Raw genomic sequence first — 13,075 nt, 5'->3', positions numbered from 1 at the left:
AGGAACGCTTCCCTGGCAGCTCACTGGACGAAAGGGAGGGAGGAAGGATGGAAGGAAGGCCCCTGATGTAGCTATGTAAATAGATGGGTTAGATGGAGAGGTGTTTGCACATTGTAATCCACTGAGTTCCTGACCCACACAGCCCAGGACAGCGGTGGTGAAAAGGAGGGAGGTGGCAGGTGTGTAGGCATGTATCATTTTTGTACCTAAGGGTTTCAATATTGATTATGTCCCAGCATTTCAAACGTCTTTCCTCTCGGGCCACAACCACAATGATGTTTACATCCAGTTGGACGGACCATTCAAGGTAACGGCCCAAGGAGAAACTTCTCTCTCCAGCGATGGCTGTTGACTGTCTGAATATCCCTCCCGGCCATGTACAGACCCTGAGCAGACATGAGCCTTTATCCCTCATTTTCTTCCTAATCAGTTTTAATTGTTCAATACACACAAAGGCACGGAGCAGTCAGTTCCCCCGTGACCTAGCCCAGAGTCCAAGAGCTTTTCTCTCCCTTGGGAAGGCCTGTTAATTCTTGTTTACACTTAAAGCTGGACAAAGACCCCAGGAGCTGACATGGAAAGTGCAGGTATCAGCTGGGGTGTTTCTGGTCCTCATGCTCTTTGCACCCAGACGCCTCTTCCTGTCCTAGGGGCTGAGCGAACCCCCTGGGATGCAAAATACTGTGTTATAAACGGTGCCCAGCCCTGTGCCGGTTCTCAGTGCGGGACGCTGCTGCAGATGCTGGGCTGACAGACCTGCAGGACCCGGCTGCCTGACGGGCATTCCCAGGGAAGACACGTCCCTCTCAGCACTCACAGGTACCAGCTCTCGCAGAGGGGCTCCCCTAACTCACAGACCCAGGGCAGTGTGGGTGGAAGGGGAGAGAAAGTCTGTGGTTCTTTCTGCTCCTCACTGACACTCAGTGTCCCTGGGTCCTCGCACAGGGGATGAATTTGCTCTAGTATCCTGGACCAGACTGTTCCTCTTTCTCAGGCCTCTCCACCTGGGGCACTTGGAGTGAATCATGAGGAAAGCTGATAGCAGAGTTTCAATACAAACCAGCTAGTTTGCTGCAGTCTGTGTGAGGCAAGATACCCCTTATTGTAAGATCTGGGGATGACTTTAAGAGCCAGTCGTGTGTTAATAGGATCCGTCAAGTCCTCATCTGCCATCTCAGGGCTCTGCCTGTTCACACGGGAACGGTTACCTGCAGGAAAGCATGGATGTGCCGGGACTCCTCCCGGGCTCCATTCTAAGACCTTTTCCACGTGTGTAAGATGTTTTGTCCTGCCTTCATTCAAAGCTCCCACTGGAAAAAATTAGGCTGAGATATTCAAAAAACAATTCAAGCCAGAACCAGAGTGGGAAATTTCAGCCCAAATGGTGATATCAGTGGGGTGTCCGTGCTCGTCGGTATCTGTAAAAACAACAAGGAGTCCAGGGGCACCTTAAACACTAAGGGTATGTCTACACTACCCCGCTAGTTCGAACTACCTAGTTCGTGCCGCGTGTAGCCGCGCTGCACGGGGTTCGAACCAGCGGGGTTTTAAAAATGGCGGCTCCCCGCTTATGCAAATGAAGCCCGGGAAATTCAAATCCCGGGCTTCATTTGCAAGTGCGGTATGCCTACATTACCCCGCTAGTTCGAACTAGGAGGGTAGTGTAGACAGACCCTAACAGATTTATTTGACCTCAAGCTTTCATGAGCAAGGCCCACTTGGTCAGGTGCATTGGAGTGGAATTTATTAATGATTCATTTCCACTTCAATACATCTGATGAAGTGGGTCTCTGCCCACAAAAGCTTGCACCCGAATAAATTTGAGATTCCAAATGATTAAAGTTTGAAAAACTTATAAACAACTGAAAATACACGTGTGTCAAACAACCTGCGAGGCCCGTTCACTTTAGCTCTTCACCTCAGTTGGTGGCAAGAAGTTCCGCTGACCAAATATGGATTTTGTAAACAGGTTTCTTTTCTCAATGCTATATGTTCACACTGTCCATGTCACTGAATGTGCCCTAAGACCCCGCCATTGAGGGGCACAGCTTGTGTTTGAGTTAGACCTGGTGCACTGTGGCATCAGAGCCACAGGGCTAGAATGGACCTCAGGTGGCTGATTGTCCATCCCCTGCCAAAATAAAGGATTTGCTGCACTTAAACTATCCCAGAGAGTCGGCTATCCCTGCTGCTTTGGAAACGCTCCGGTGAATGAATTTCCGGAACATTGTTCAGCATCTGTTCCCTTCTCCTCCACTTCTTTCAGTTAGGAAGATGATTTTTTTTCTCATGAGATTTCATCTAATGTGCTCTGCTGGTTTTCGTACCAATTGTCTCTGTTCATGCCTCCTGTGAAAAGAGAGATGTGACCTCACTCTAGGTCTAGGAGGGGATTTCAGTGAGCTGGTACAATCCAGCAGAGAGTTTGGAGTCATTGTGGGTTGTTCTCTGACAATATATGCAGTGGTATTCAAAAAGGGGCTAGAGAATCTAATTGTCTCTCTATAAACCCATGGCACGCCCCCACCTTATATGCTGCATCAGAATGGGTGCACCCCATCTCATACCCGTCAGAGGGATACTGGAATTGAAAAGCGCAACACAAAAGCTTGGGATAAGGAACAGCTTTCACAAGGTGAGTGTAAAAGCCCTGGGACTCGGCAGCTAAGATAAGAGCTGAGTAAAAGACGATGGGGTGGAGTTCCATAAAATCACGACTGGCGTGGAGACAGGGAATCAGGGAATGTTTTTACTCCTTCCCATCCAATGACAATGGGCCATTGAGATTTGTCAGGCAGCCAGTTTTGGTGCATTTCACAAGCTCCACCGATGCTGTGCAGTGTTCATTTGCATAAATGCTTTTTCGAAATAACCTATTTGAAGATGAAAACGCTGTTTAGATTTCGAGAAAAAACTCTTCTTTTGAAATAACCCTTAAACCTCATTTTATAAGGAGTAAGGGGTATTTCGAAAGTAGGGTTTTTCTCGATATAACAGTATCTAAACAGCGTTTTTTATCTCAAATTAGGGTATTTCGGAAAAGCGGCTGGCTGTGATTATGCAAACGAAGCACGGGAAATTCAAATCCAAGCTTCATTTGCAATTTCATTTGTCTACATTTGTATTCCTCTCTCAAAAGAGGAATACAGTGCAGACATACCCTGAAATACTCGAAAACTGCTATCATGGCTCCTGTCAATCTTCTCTTTTCCAAACTAAACAAGCCTGATTCTTTCACTCTTCCCTCCTAGCTCATGTTCTCTAGAACTTTCATCATTCTTGTTGCTCTTCTCTGGGCCTTTTCCAATTTCTCCACATCTTTCTTGAAATGTGATGCCCAGATCTAGACAATACTCTGAGGCCTAAGTAGAGTAGAAGAATGATTTCTTGCATCTTGCTCACAACGGACCGGTTAATGCATCCCAGAAAATGTTTGCTTTTCTTGCAACAGCAGCACACTGTTGACTGATATTTAGTTTGTGGTCCAATATGACCCCTGAATGCCTTTCTGCCGTACTCCTTCCCAGACAGTCGCTTCCCATTCTGTATGTGTGAGACTGATTGTTCCTTCCTAAGTGGAGCACTTTGCATTTGTCTTTATTAAACTTCATCCTGTTTACCTCAGATTATTTGTCCAGTTTGTCCAGATCATTCTGAATTATGACCCATTCTCCAAAGCACTTGCAAGCCCTCCCAGCTTCTGCAGACTTAATAAGCGTCCTCTCTTTGCCAAAGCTAAATCGTTGATGAAGATATTGAACAGAACCAGTCCCAAAGCAGACCCCTGCAGAACCCCGCTTATTATGTCCTTCCAGCAGGATTGTGAACCATTAATAACTACTCTCTGAGAATGGTTATCCAGCCAGTTGCACACCCACATTCTCAAAGACCCATCTAAATGATATTTGCCTAGTTTCTTGACAAGAAGATCATGCGAGACCGTATCAAATGCCTTACTAATGTCTAGGTATACCACATCCACTACTTCTCCCTTATCCACAAGGCTTGTTATCCTATCAAAGAAAGCTATCAAATAGGTTTGACATGATTTGTTCTTTAAAAATCCATGCTGGCTGTTGCCTGTCACCTTATTTTCTTTCAAATGGTTGCAGATAAATCCCTTAATTACTTGCTCCATTATCTTTCCTGGCATGGAAATTAAACTGACTGGTCTGTAGTTTCCTAGGTTATTCTTATTTCTCTTTGTATAGATGGGCACCGGATTGGCCCTTTTCCAGTCTTCTGGAATCTCTCCTGACTTTCCTAGCAGTAAGATGATAGCTAAAGGCTCAGATACCTTCTCTATCAGCTCCTTGAGTATTCTAGGAAGGATTTCATCAGGCCCTGGTGACTTGCAGACATCTAACTTCTCTAAGTAATTTTTAACTTGTTCTTCTATTTTAACTTCTAACCTTTCCCCATTTCGATTAGCACTCACTATGTTAGGTATCCCATTACTGTCAAACTTTGGTGAAGACCAAAACAAAGAAGTCATTAAGCATCTCTGCCATTTCCAAGTTTCCTGTTACTGTTTCTCACTCCTCAATGAGCAACGGGCCTGCCCTGTCCTTGGTCTTCCTCTTGCTTCTAATATATTTATAGAAAGTCTTCTTGCTTCTCTTTATGTCGATAGCTAGTTTGAGCTCGTTTTGTGCCTTTGCCTTTCTAATCTTGCCCCTGCATATGTGTGTTGTTTTCTTATATTGTATTGCTCATGTTTGCCTCATCCACCTCTTCTCCCTAGGTAGGTAATCAGTAGTAGAGCCCTAGTAGTACACTACCCTTGCTTTTCACCCCTTTTAACCTAACCCAGAGACTCTCAGCAAGTCTGCTCCCTACATCCATCTCCACCACAGTCCAAGTGTGTGCGTTTTAAATATATAAAGCAACACCTCCCCCTCTTTTCTCCCACCTTCCCTTCCTGAGCAAGCTGTACCCATCTATTCCAATATCCCAGTCATGTGTATTATCCCACCAAGTCCCTTTGATACCAACTATGTCATAGTTGTGTTTCTTTTAACAGAATTTAAAGTTTTTTCCTACTTATTACCCATACCTCTCGTATATAGGCATCTAAGATACTGATTTGGTTTTGCCTCCCAGTTCTGCCTTGTCCCTGTTATATACTTTATAAGTTCCTCTTTTTTTATCCTTAGCCCTGCAAAGCATGGATTTTCCCTAGAGTCGTTAGTGTCCCTTTTAGATTCATAACTTGTAATGTCCGCTCCCCCAGTAATAGCTGCTTCATCTTCCCACTGAAATGGGTTTTTAGCAAAATTCAGCCACATTTTTTTACCACAGAATCAAGATTTTTTTCTCCCAAAATAATACTTCTTACCCTGAATTCCCCAAGTTTCATTCAGATTTTTCTCTCTAAATTCTCTACATTTCTCACTAAGTAATCAGTGGGATGTTTCCCTAATATATGTTTTGCCAAATGTTCAGGTTTCTTCCACTCACAGATTTTGAGCTACCAAGGAAATAGAGAGCTATCTTTACCAAGGTCTCCCCAGCCTCAGTTTTCCTGTCATGAAAGAACAATGACGGAGAACCACTATCAACACTCAGGTTTCCTGGTGGCTCCTATTAGGGTTTCCCACACTATGATGTGTATCACTTACTGACACTTGGAGCACCATCAAATACGGAATTGGCCTGAACGTGGTCAATTGTTCCTAATTCATTGCTCTGGTTAATGGAAATGTTATTTTCAGTGTGGGAAGAGTGACAAATTACTCCATCCATCAGAACAGCCTCCAGCAGGGCATGTGATATCTGACATTCACTTTTGTCTCTCCATACAGGCTTTTGTGTGGTGATCATCACCCTAGATCCTGGGCACCTACAGGAAGTCAGGAGAACATACGGTTTGAGAAGAAGGCACGGTTGTGCCCCCGAATTGGACAACTTCTCCCCGACTCCATGTCTGATTCCAACACAACCAAGTTCACCAACCCCTCTACCTTCATCCTGATGGGTATTCCTGGCTTGGAAGCAGCCTATGTCTGGCTCTCCATCCCCTACTCTATCCTGTATGCCATCGTTCTCTTAGGGAACTTCACCATCCTCTCCATTGTGAAGGTTGAACCAAGCCTCCATGAGCCCATGTACTATTTCCTCTGCATGCTGGCTGTCACCGACCTGGTCTTGTCTACGTCCACTCTGCCCAAATTGTTGAGCATCTTCTGGTTCAATGCCCGGGAGATCAGTTTCAATGCCTGCCTTGCCCAGTTGTACTTCCTTCACTTCTTTGCAGTGATGGAGTCTGGGATCTTCATGGCCATGGCGTTTGATCGCTACGTGGCCATCTGCCATCCCCTGAGACATTCCACCATCCTGAGAAACTCTGTAGTAGTCAAGATTGGTCTGGCCGTGGTTCTGCGAGGCAGCATTATTGTACTGCCCTATCCTTTCCTGGTGAGGAGGTGGCAATACTGCAGAACCAACATCATCCCCCACACGCACTGTTCACATATCCAGCTAGTGAACCAGGCCTGCGGTGACATCAGCATCAGCAGTAACTACGGCCTCTTCGTGCTATTCTGTGGGAAATGTCTGGACATGGTTCTTATCGCCATGTCCTATTTCGAGATCCTCAGGGCCATCTTCAAGCTTCCCACCAAGGACGCCCGGCTCAAGACTTTTGGGACCTGTGGCTCCCACCTCTGTGCCATCTTATCCTTTTACATCCCTAGTTTCTTCTCCTCCTTCACACAGCGGTTTGGCCAGAAACTACCCCTGCATTTCCATGTTCTCATTGTTGACATGTACCTAATGATACCCCCCATGCTCAACCCCATCATCTACGGAGTGAGGACCAAACAGATCCAGCAGAGGCTGCTCCGGCTCTTTGTTTGTGGAAGCAAGATCTGAAGGAACGCTTCCCTGGCAGCTCACTGGAAGGAAGGAAGGAAGGAAGGAAGGAAGGAAGGAAGGAAGGAAGGAAGGAAGGAAGGAAGGAAGGAAGGAAGGAAGGAAGGAAGGAAGGAAGGAAGACAGACCCCTGATGTAGCTATGTGAATACTGTTTGTTCCTGTTTTACGTAGATGGGTTAGATAGTCAGCAGATGGAGTGGTGTTTGGCACATTGTAATCCACGTAGTTCCTGACCCACACAGCCCAGGAGAGCAATGGTGGAAAGCAGGGAGCTGGCAGGTGGCAAGTGACCAGCGGAATGAGCATGATGTCTCTTTTTGTCGTCCCCCCACCACAATGGGAGATGAGCTCAGTGGAAGGACTTATGAACGCCGGGTCTGCCCTGACCAAGGGCAGCAGCTTTGAGTGGGGTGGAGAGAAGGGTTGGGCCTGTGAGTGGGACCTTGAGATTTCCAGACTGAACAACCTGAGAGAAAAGGGACATTGTCCAGCCTACGTGGGATGGGATTTTTCCTCTTGGTCTATGTTTGTGACCCTGTTTGCGGTGTTCTCCCAATTCAATGCCATGCTGCTTCCCTCCCTCTCATTAACGGTGTCTTTTCCACATTCATACTCTGAGCATGCGGGGGAGGGGGGGCATTTCCTCTCTGAGGCAGCAAAGGTGGGGGGTGAATTTCCAGGGTTACAATGTGAGAGCTTGAGCTGGTTCTGTGTCAGGCTGATGGAGAGGAATCTCTAGATACTGAACTTGGTCCCGGCTACCACTGGCTCCGTTAGGAAAAGTCCCATCTAAAGTAGATTGGGCAGGGTCCTTGTCGTAACAGGTTCTGAACTTGCTCCACTGGTCACTCGCCATCTGCCTGCTCACTGCACCGCTCCAAAGCTGCCTTGCTACCTGCTCACTGCAACGCTCCACAGCTGCCTTGCTAGCTGCTCACTGCACTCCTCCACAGCCACCCCGCTAGCTGCTCTCTGCGATTCTCCACTGCTGTGCCATTGGCTACTCACTACAATGCTCCACAGCCACCTGGCTAGATGCTCACTGCACTGCTCCATTGCCACCCTGCTGGCTGCTCACAGAGCCACTCCACCACTGCCCTGCTGGCCACTCACTGCACTGCTCCACTGCCACTCCACCACTACCTTGATGGCCGCTCACTGCATGGCTCCACCACCACCCTGCTGGCTGCTTACTGCACCACTCCACAGCCACCCTGCTAGCTGCTCACTGCACCAGTACACTGCCACTCCATCACCGCCTTGCTGGCTGCTCACTGCACCACTTCACCACCACCTTACTAGCTGCTCACTGCACCACTCCACTGCTGCTCCACTGCCTCCCTGATGGATGCTCACTGCACTGCTCCACTGCCACCCTGCTGACCACTCACTGACCCAGTACACCGCCTTGCTGGCTGCTCACTGCCCTGCTTCACCACCATCTTACTAGCCGCTCACTGCACTGCTCCACTGCCACTCCACTGGCACCCTGATGGCCGCTCACTGCACGACTCCACTGCCACCCTGCTGGCCACTCACTGACCCAGTACACCGCCTTGCTGGCTGCTCACTGCCCTGCTTCACCACCATCTTACTAGCCGCTCACTGCACTGCTCCACTGCAGCTCCACTGCCACCCTGCTGGCTGCTCACTGCACTCCTCCACTGCACGGCTGGCTGCTCATCACATCTCTCCTCTGTCACCCTCTTTGGTGTCCGTCACCATTTTTCTGCCATCCCCCTCTTGACTGTGACTCCTGCCCACCAGCCTCCAGTGATTTCAGTGCCCGGTGAGTTCAATTCTTCGCAAGCAGGATAGAAGGCATTTCCCTGCTACACAATTGACATAAGAAAGGGTCTCTGAATGATTCCTATTTAACTCTGTTGTTTGAACAGTGAGTGTGTGTGTGGGCGGGGGAAGGGATAGGTCAAACAAGCAGGTCCTGGTAGGGGAGGGTCTGTGTCTTTTTGGCCAGAATAACCTTCCATTAACCCATCTCCTCTCACAGAGCCCCTGTTGGGCAAGGTTCTTTCTGCTAACCTCTTTGGAACAATTTAGTACTGTCCTGCTAGTCTGTATTCCCACAACATTACAAATCTTGGCTACCATATTTTAGCTATCCCTGAATTTCATACACATATCACCGGTGTTGGGTCCAACATTAAACGGGTAACACTGAGCAAACTACCCCTCCATCTGCTAAGTAGCTAACACGTCAAAGTAAAGCAGGAGCAAACTGTGGTTATATAGACGCACCCAGAATCTTTCCCCCTTCCCAGCTAGCTGTGAGGGAATTGTTCCTTCCAATCCTGGTTACACTCATAAAGGGACCTAAAGTTTTGTCTTGGTGCTCTGAGTCTCAGAGCTTCATTCAGAGTTGACAGTTGACATGCTGACATGTCTTCCTTTAATCACTGAAGGTATGTCTACACAGCAGGGCTAAAGTGGAATTAAGCTATGTAAATTCAGCTACGTCAATTGAGAAGCTGAAGTCAAAATAGCATAATTCAGCTGTTGGCGCTGTCTACACAGCAGGAAGTCGAAGGAAGAGCACTCTTTTTTCGACTTCCCTTACTCCTCGGGAAATGACTGGGCAGTGGAGACACTTTCCTGGCCTTACTGTGCTGTCTCAGCAAAACACACTGGGAAATGGGTCTGTATACATCTCACTGACTCCTGGGGGGGGGGTGCACTTTTCTAACTGCAGTTCTACCTGGAACTTTGCCCTGTCCCACCTTTTTCCTAAGCAGTGTGATGCTGTTTCAAAGAAAGCAAACATGATTCTGGGATGAATTAACAGGTGTGTTGTGAGCAAGACACGAGAAGTCATTCTTCCGCTCTACTCTGCACTGGTTAGGTCTCAGTTGGAGTATGTTGTCCAGTTCTGGGCACCACATTTCAAGAAAGATGTGAAGAAGTTGGAGAGGGTCCAGAGAAGAGCAATGAGAATGATTAAAGGTCTAGAGAACATGACCTATGTAGGAAGACTGAAAGAACTGGGCTTGTTTAGTTTGGAGAAGACTGAGGGGGGACATGATAGCCGTTTTCAGGTATCTAAAAGGGTGTCATAAGGAGGAGGGAGAAAACTTGTTCATCTTGGCCTCTGAGGATAGAACAAGAAGCAATGGGCTTAAACTGCAGCAAGGGAGGTTTAGGTTGGACATTAGGAAAAAGTTCCTAAATGTCAGGGTGGTCAAATACTGGAATAAATTGCCCAGGGAGGTTGTGGAATCTCCATCTCTGGAGATATTTAAGAGTAGGTTAGATAAATGTCTATCAGGGATGGTCTAGGCAGTATTTGGTCCTGCTTTGGGGGCAGGGGACTGGACTCGATGACCTCTCAAGGTCCCTTCCTGTCCTAGTATTCTATGATTCTATGATTCAGGGTCCCACCTCTGTTCCACGTCTCACCTATAGTCCCCAAGCACTTCTGCAAAGGCCTTTCCCTTCTTGCTACTTCTCCTCCTCCTCCTGTCACTCCCTGGATCATCTGTGATGGGTCGCCCCTGGGTTGCACCTGGTACTGAGGTCCAGCTGAGACATTTTTTCCCCCAATCTAGATTCCCTCTTGTACTGCAACGTGACATGCTGCAAAGCCCTCTGAGCTTCCCTCTAACTTACACCCTCAGGCAGGAACCACACCCATGAATGCTCTGGTCACCAATTCTTGAAGAGTCAAAATACGCCCAGCCGAAAACACCGGAGCTGCAATTTCCTGCCCTGGTCAAAAGCCGACCAGTCTGACTTACACACCCAGGGCACCACTTCTGCAAAGGAAAATGGACGTGCACCAACCTTGGGCTTGTGTGTCTTTCCTCAAAGAGCCACCAGCTCTCTGTGGCCTTTATATTGTTATACCTGAAAGGTGTAACGAGAGGGTTCTTGGGGTCACACTTATCTCTGGAGCCAGACTCCATCACTGCACATACACTGATGGCACAGGCCGCTGCACATCATGTTGGTGATCCACATAGCCAGACTTCAGGAAGGGCACCTCACGAGTCGCAAATTGTTTTATAAGAATTGGCTCTGTACTGATATTTGAAATATTTGCCTTGGAGAGACACCAATCGGCTTGGCCAATCTATCCTGAAAGGAAAGCAATTCAAGTGGTTAGCAGCACTTGACTGACAATGCTCCTCCAGTGGTGCCAATCCACATCTGAGAAGCTTTGCTGTGAATGTTCCGACCAGCATGTGACTGACAGCTGCTGACTAAAACAGACTGAGTCACGCATGGGCAGGTGACTTTCTCGGGTGCCTTCCTCAGGTGACAATCTCAATCTTGAGACACACTTTCCCAGAAGGAGAACAACAGGAGACCCTCCGCATGGGCATGTTATATAGAGAGGGACTTGTGGGCCCTAACGTTTTGTCTCGGGAAGGGATTTTCCTCCAGGGTAGATTGGCAGAGGCCCTGGAGGTTTTTCGCCTTCCTCTGTAGCATGGGGTACAGATCTACAGCTAGAGGATCTCTGCATCTTGGGGTCTTCAAAGTATTTGAAGGCTTCAATATCTGAGATCTAGGTGAGAGGATTATTCTAGGAGGGGTGGGTGAGATTTTGTGGCCTGCACTGTGCAGGGGGTCAGACTAGATGATCATAATGGTCCCTTCTGACCTTAAAGTCTATGAGTCTCCCTAACAGAGTGTGTGTTCCAGAGATTTGTTTTAAGACAGCAGGTTATCCCATCTCTGCTACAAGCCTGCGCCAAGAACTTTGCAATTGGTGCATGATTCTGATTCCTTTACCAATTTTAATTCTGACCCTTTTCTTCTTTCCTTGTATTAATAAACCTTTAGATTCTAGATAAAAACAAAGGCCTGGCCCAGTGTGCTCTTTTGGGTGCGATCTGAGGTAAAAATTGACCTGGGAACGTGGCCATTCCTTTGCGATTGGAAGAACCTGTTTGGATTTGGCGAGATGGTTTTCATAGCCTCTCGCCTGTGGAAGGAGCGGTGCAGGTGGTGGGACAGGAAAACCAGAATGTCTAAGGAGATGGCTTGTGTGGTTTCTGATTAGCCAGTGCGGCAAACGGAAGTGCCCTTTGTGACTGGACTGTTGCCTCATAATGGAGGGCCCTTGGGCTGTTAGTAGGCCTGTCTCTAAGCAGTTCACCTTGATGGATCCTCTCAACGGTGCCCCAGAACCCTCCTGTACTGCAGCCCAAGTGGCCAAGCCAAGGCCCTGGAGCAATCTGTCCTGCCTGCTGGGGGGAAGGACGGTGTGCAATGGCGTGGGCAGTCTCCTGGCAGAAGAGGACATCGGCTGGGAGAGCCGAGTGCCTGGGTTATTTCAGCTATTTCAGTGACTGGGGCAATTGGGATTGTGTGTCTGGGGACCGGTGGAGCCTTTGTTCCTTTCAGCGCATTTGATCAGCTTTGATCAGCCTCAATCAGCCTTGTGATCCCTTTCCCGCTGGGTGGTTAACCAGGAGGAGTGGCTGACCTAGGAGAGAAAGCCTTAACAGCTACAGGCTCAGGGATCAGGGGGTGCTAATGACCAAGGGACTGCAAACAGGGGAGTTTCGGGGTGGAGTTTGTATCAGGGAGTCTTAATACAGCCACAAGGCCAGTGGCAAAACTGCTCCTCTCTCCTCCACTTGTGCTTGTATCCACACAGAGAAAATCATAGAACCATAAAATCCTAGAAATGGAAGGGACCTCGAGAGGCCATCAAGTCCAGGCCCCTGCCCTCATGGCAGAACCAAGCAACGTCTAGAAAATCCCTGACAGGTGTCTGTCCAACCTGCTCTTCAATATCTCCAGAGATGGGGATTCCACAACCTCCCTGGGCGATTTATTCCAGTGTTTGACCACCCTGACAGTTGGGAACTTTTTCCTAATGTCCAACCTAAACCTCCCTTGCTGCAGTTTAAGCCCATTGCTTCTTGTCCGCAGGGGTGGCCCATGGATGTAGGCAACCTCGGCAGTTGCCCAGGGAGCCGCCTTTAACGCGGCGCCCAATGATGACGTCACGCCGTTGAGGGCTATGGAGGCGGGGGTGCCGATCGCGCATTCCGCCTGGGCGCCAGTTGTCGGCAGCTCTCCTCGAGCTGCTCCTGCTTATCCTACCCTCAGAGGCCAAGGAGAACACATTTTTCAAGGATTGCCGCATGCCAGAGTGGGAGGGGGGCAGGTCAGTGTCTCCGAGAGCTGCGAAGAACCATGTGTCTTGGTTGCACCCCATGGAAATCAATCAC

General features: G+C 48.3%; 1 protein-coding gene across 1 annotated transcript; it reads left to right on the top strand.

Moving 5' to 3' along the window:
- Nucleotides 1-5,922: 5,922 nt before the first annotated feature.
- LOC149526137 (olfactory receptor 52M1-like) lies at nt 5,923-6,873 on the top strand. Its single transcript, XM_089777442.1, has one exon. It carries the CDS (start codon nt 5,923-5,925, stop codon nt 6,871-6,873), a length of 951 nt encoding a protein of 316 aa, XP_089633568.1.
- The last annotated feature ends 6,202 nt before the right edge of the window (nt 6,874-13,075 follow it).

The sequence above is a fragment of the Pelodiscus sinensis genome, chromosome 1 (genome assembly GCF_052426305.1).
Source record: "Pelodiscus sinensis isolate ZL-2025 chromosome 1, ASM5242630v1, whole genome shotgun sequence".
Taxonomy (NCBI): domain Eukaryota; kingdom Metazoa; phylum Chordata; order Testudines; family Trionychidae; genus Pelodiscus; species Pelodiscus sinensis.
The sequence above is the reverse complement of the archived record's forward strand: the minus strand, read 5'-3'. Positions and strand labels throughout refer to the sequence as shown.

What these genes read in the sequence shown, in the direction of transcription:
- LOC149526137 (XM_089777442.1), top strand. Translation starts at nt 5,923, where the DNA reads ATGTCTGATTCCAACACAACCAAGTTCACCAACCCCTCTACCTTCATC.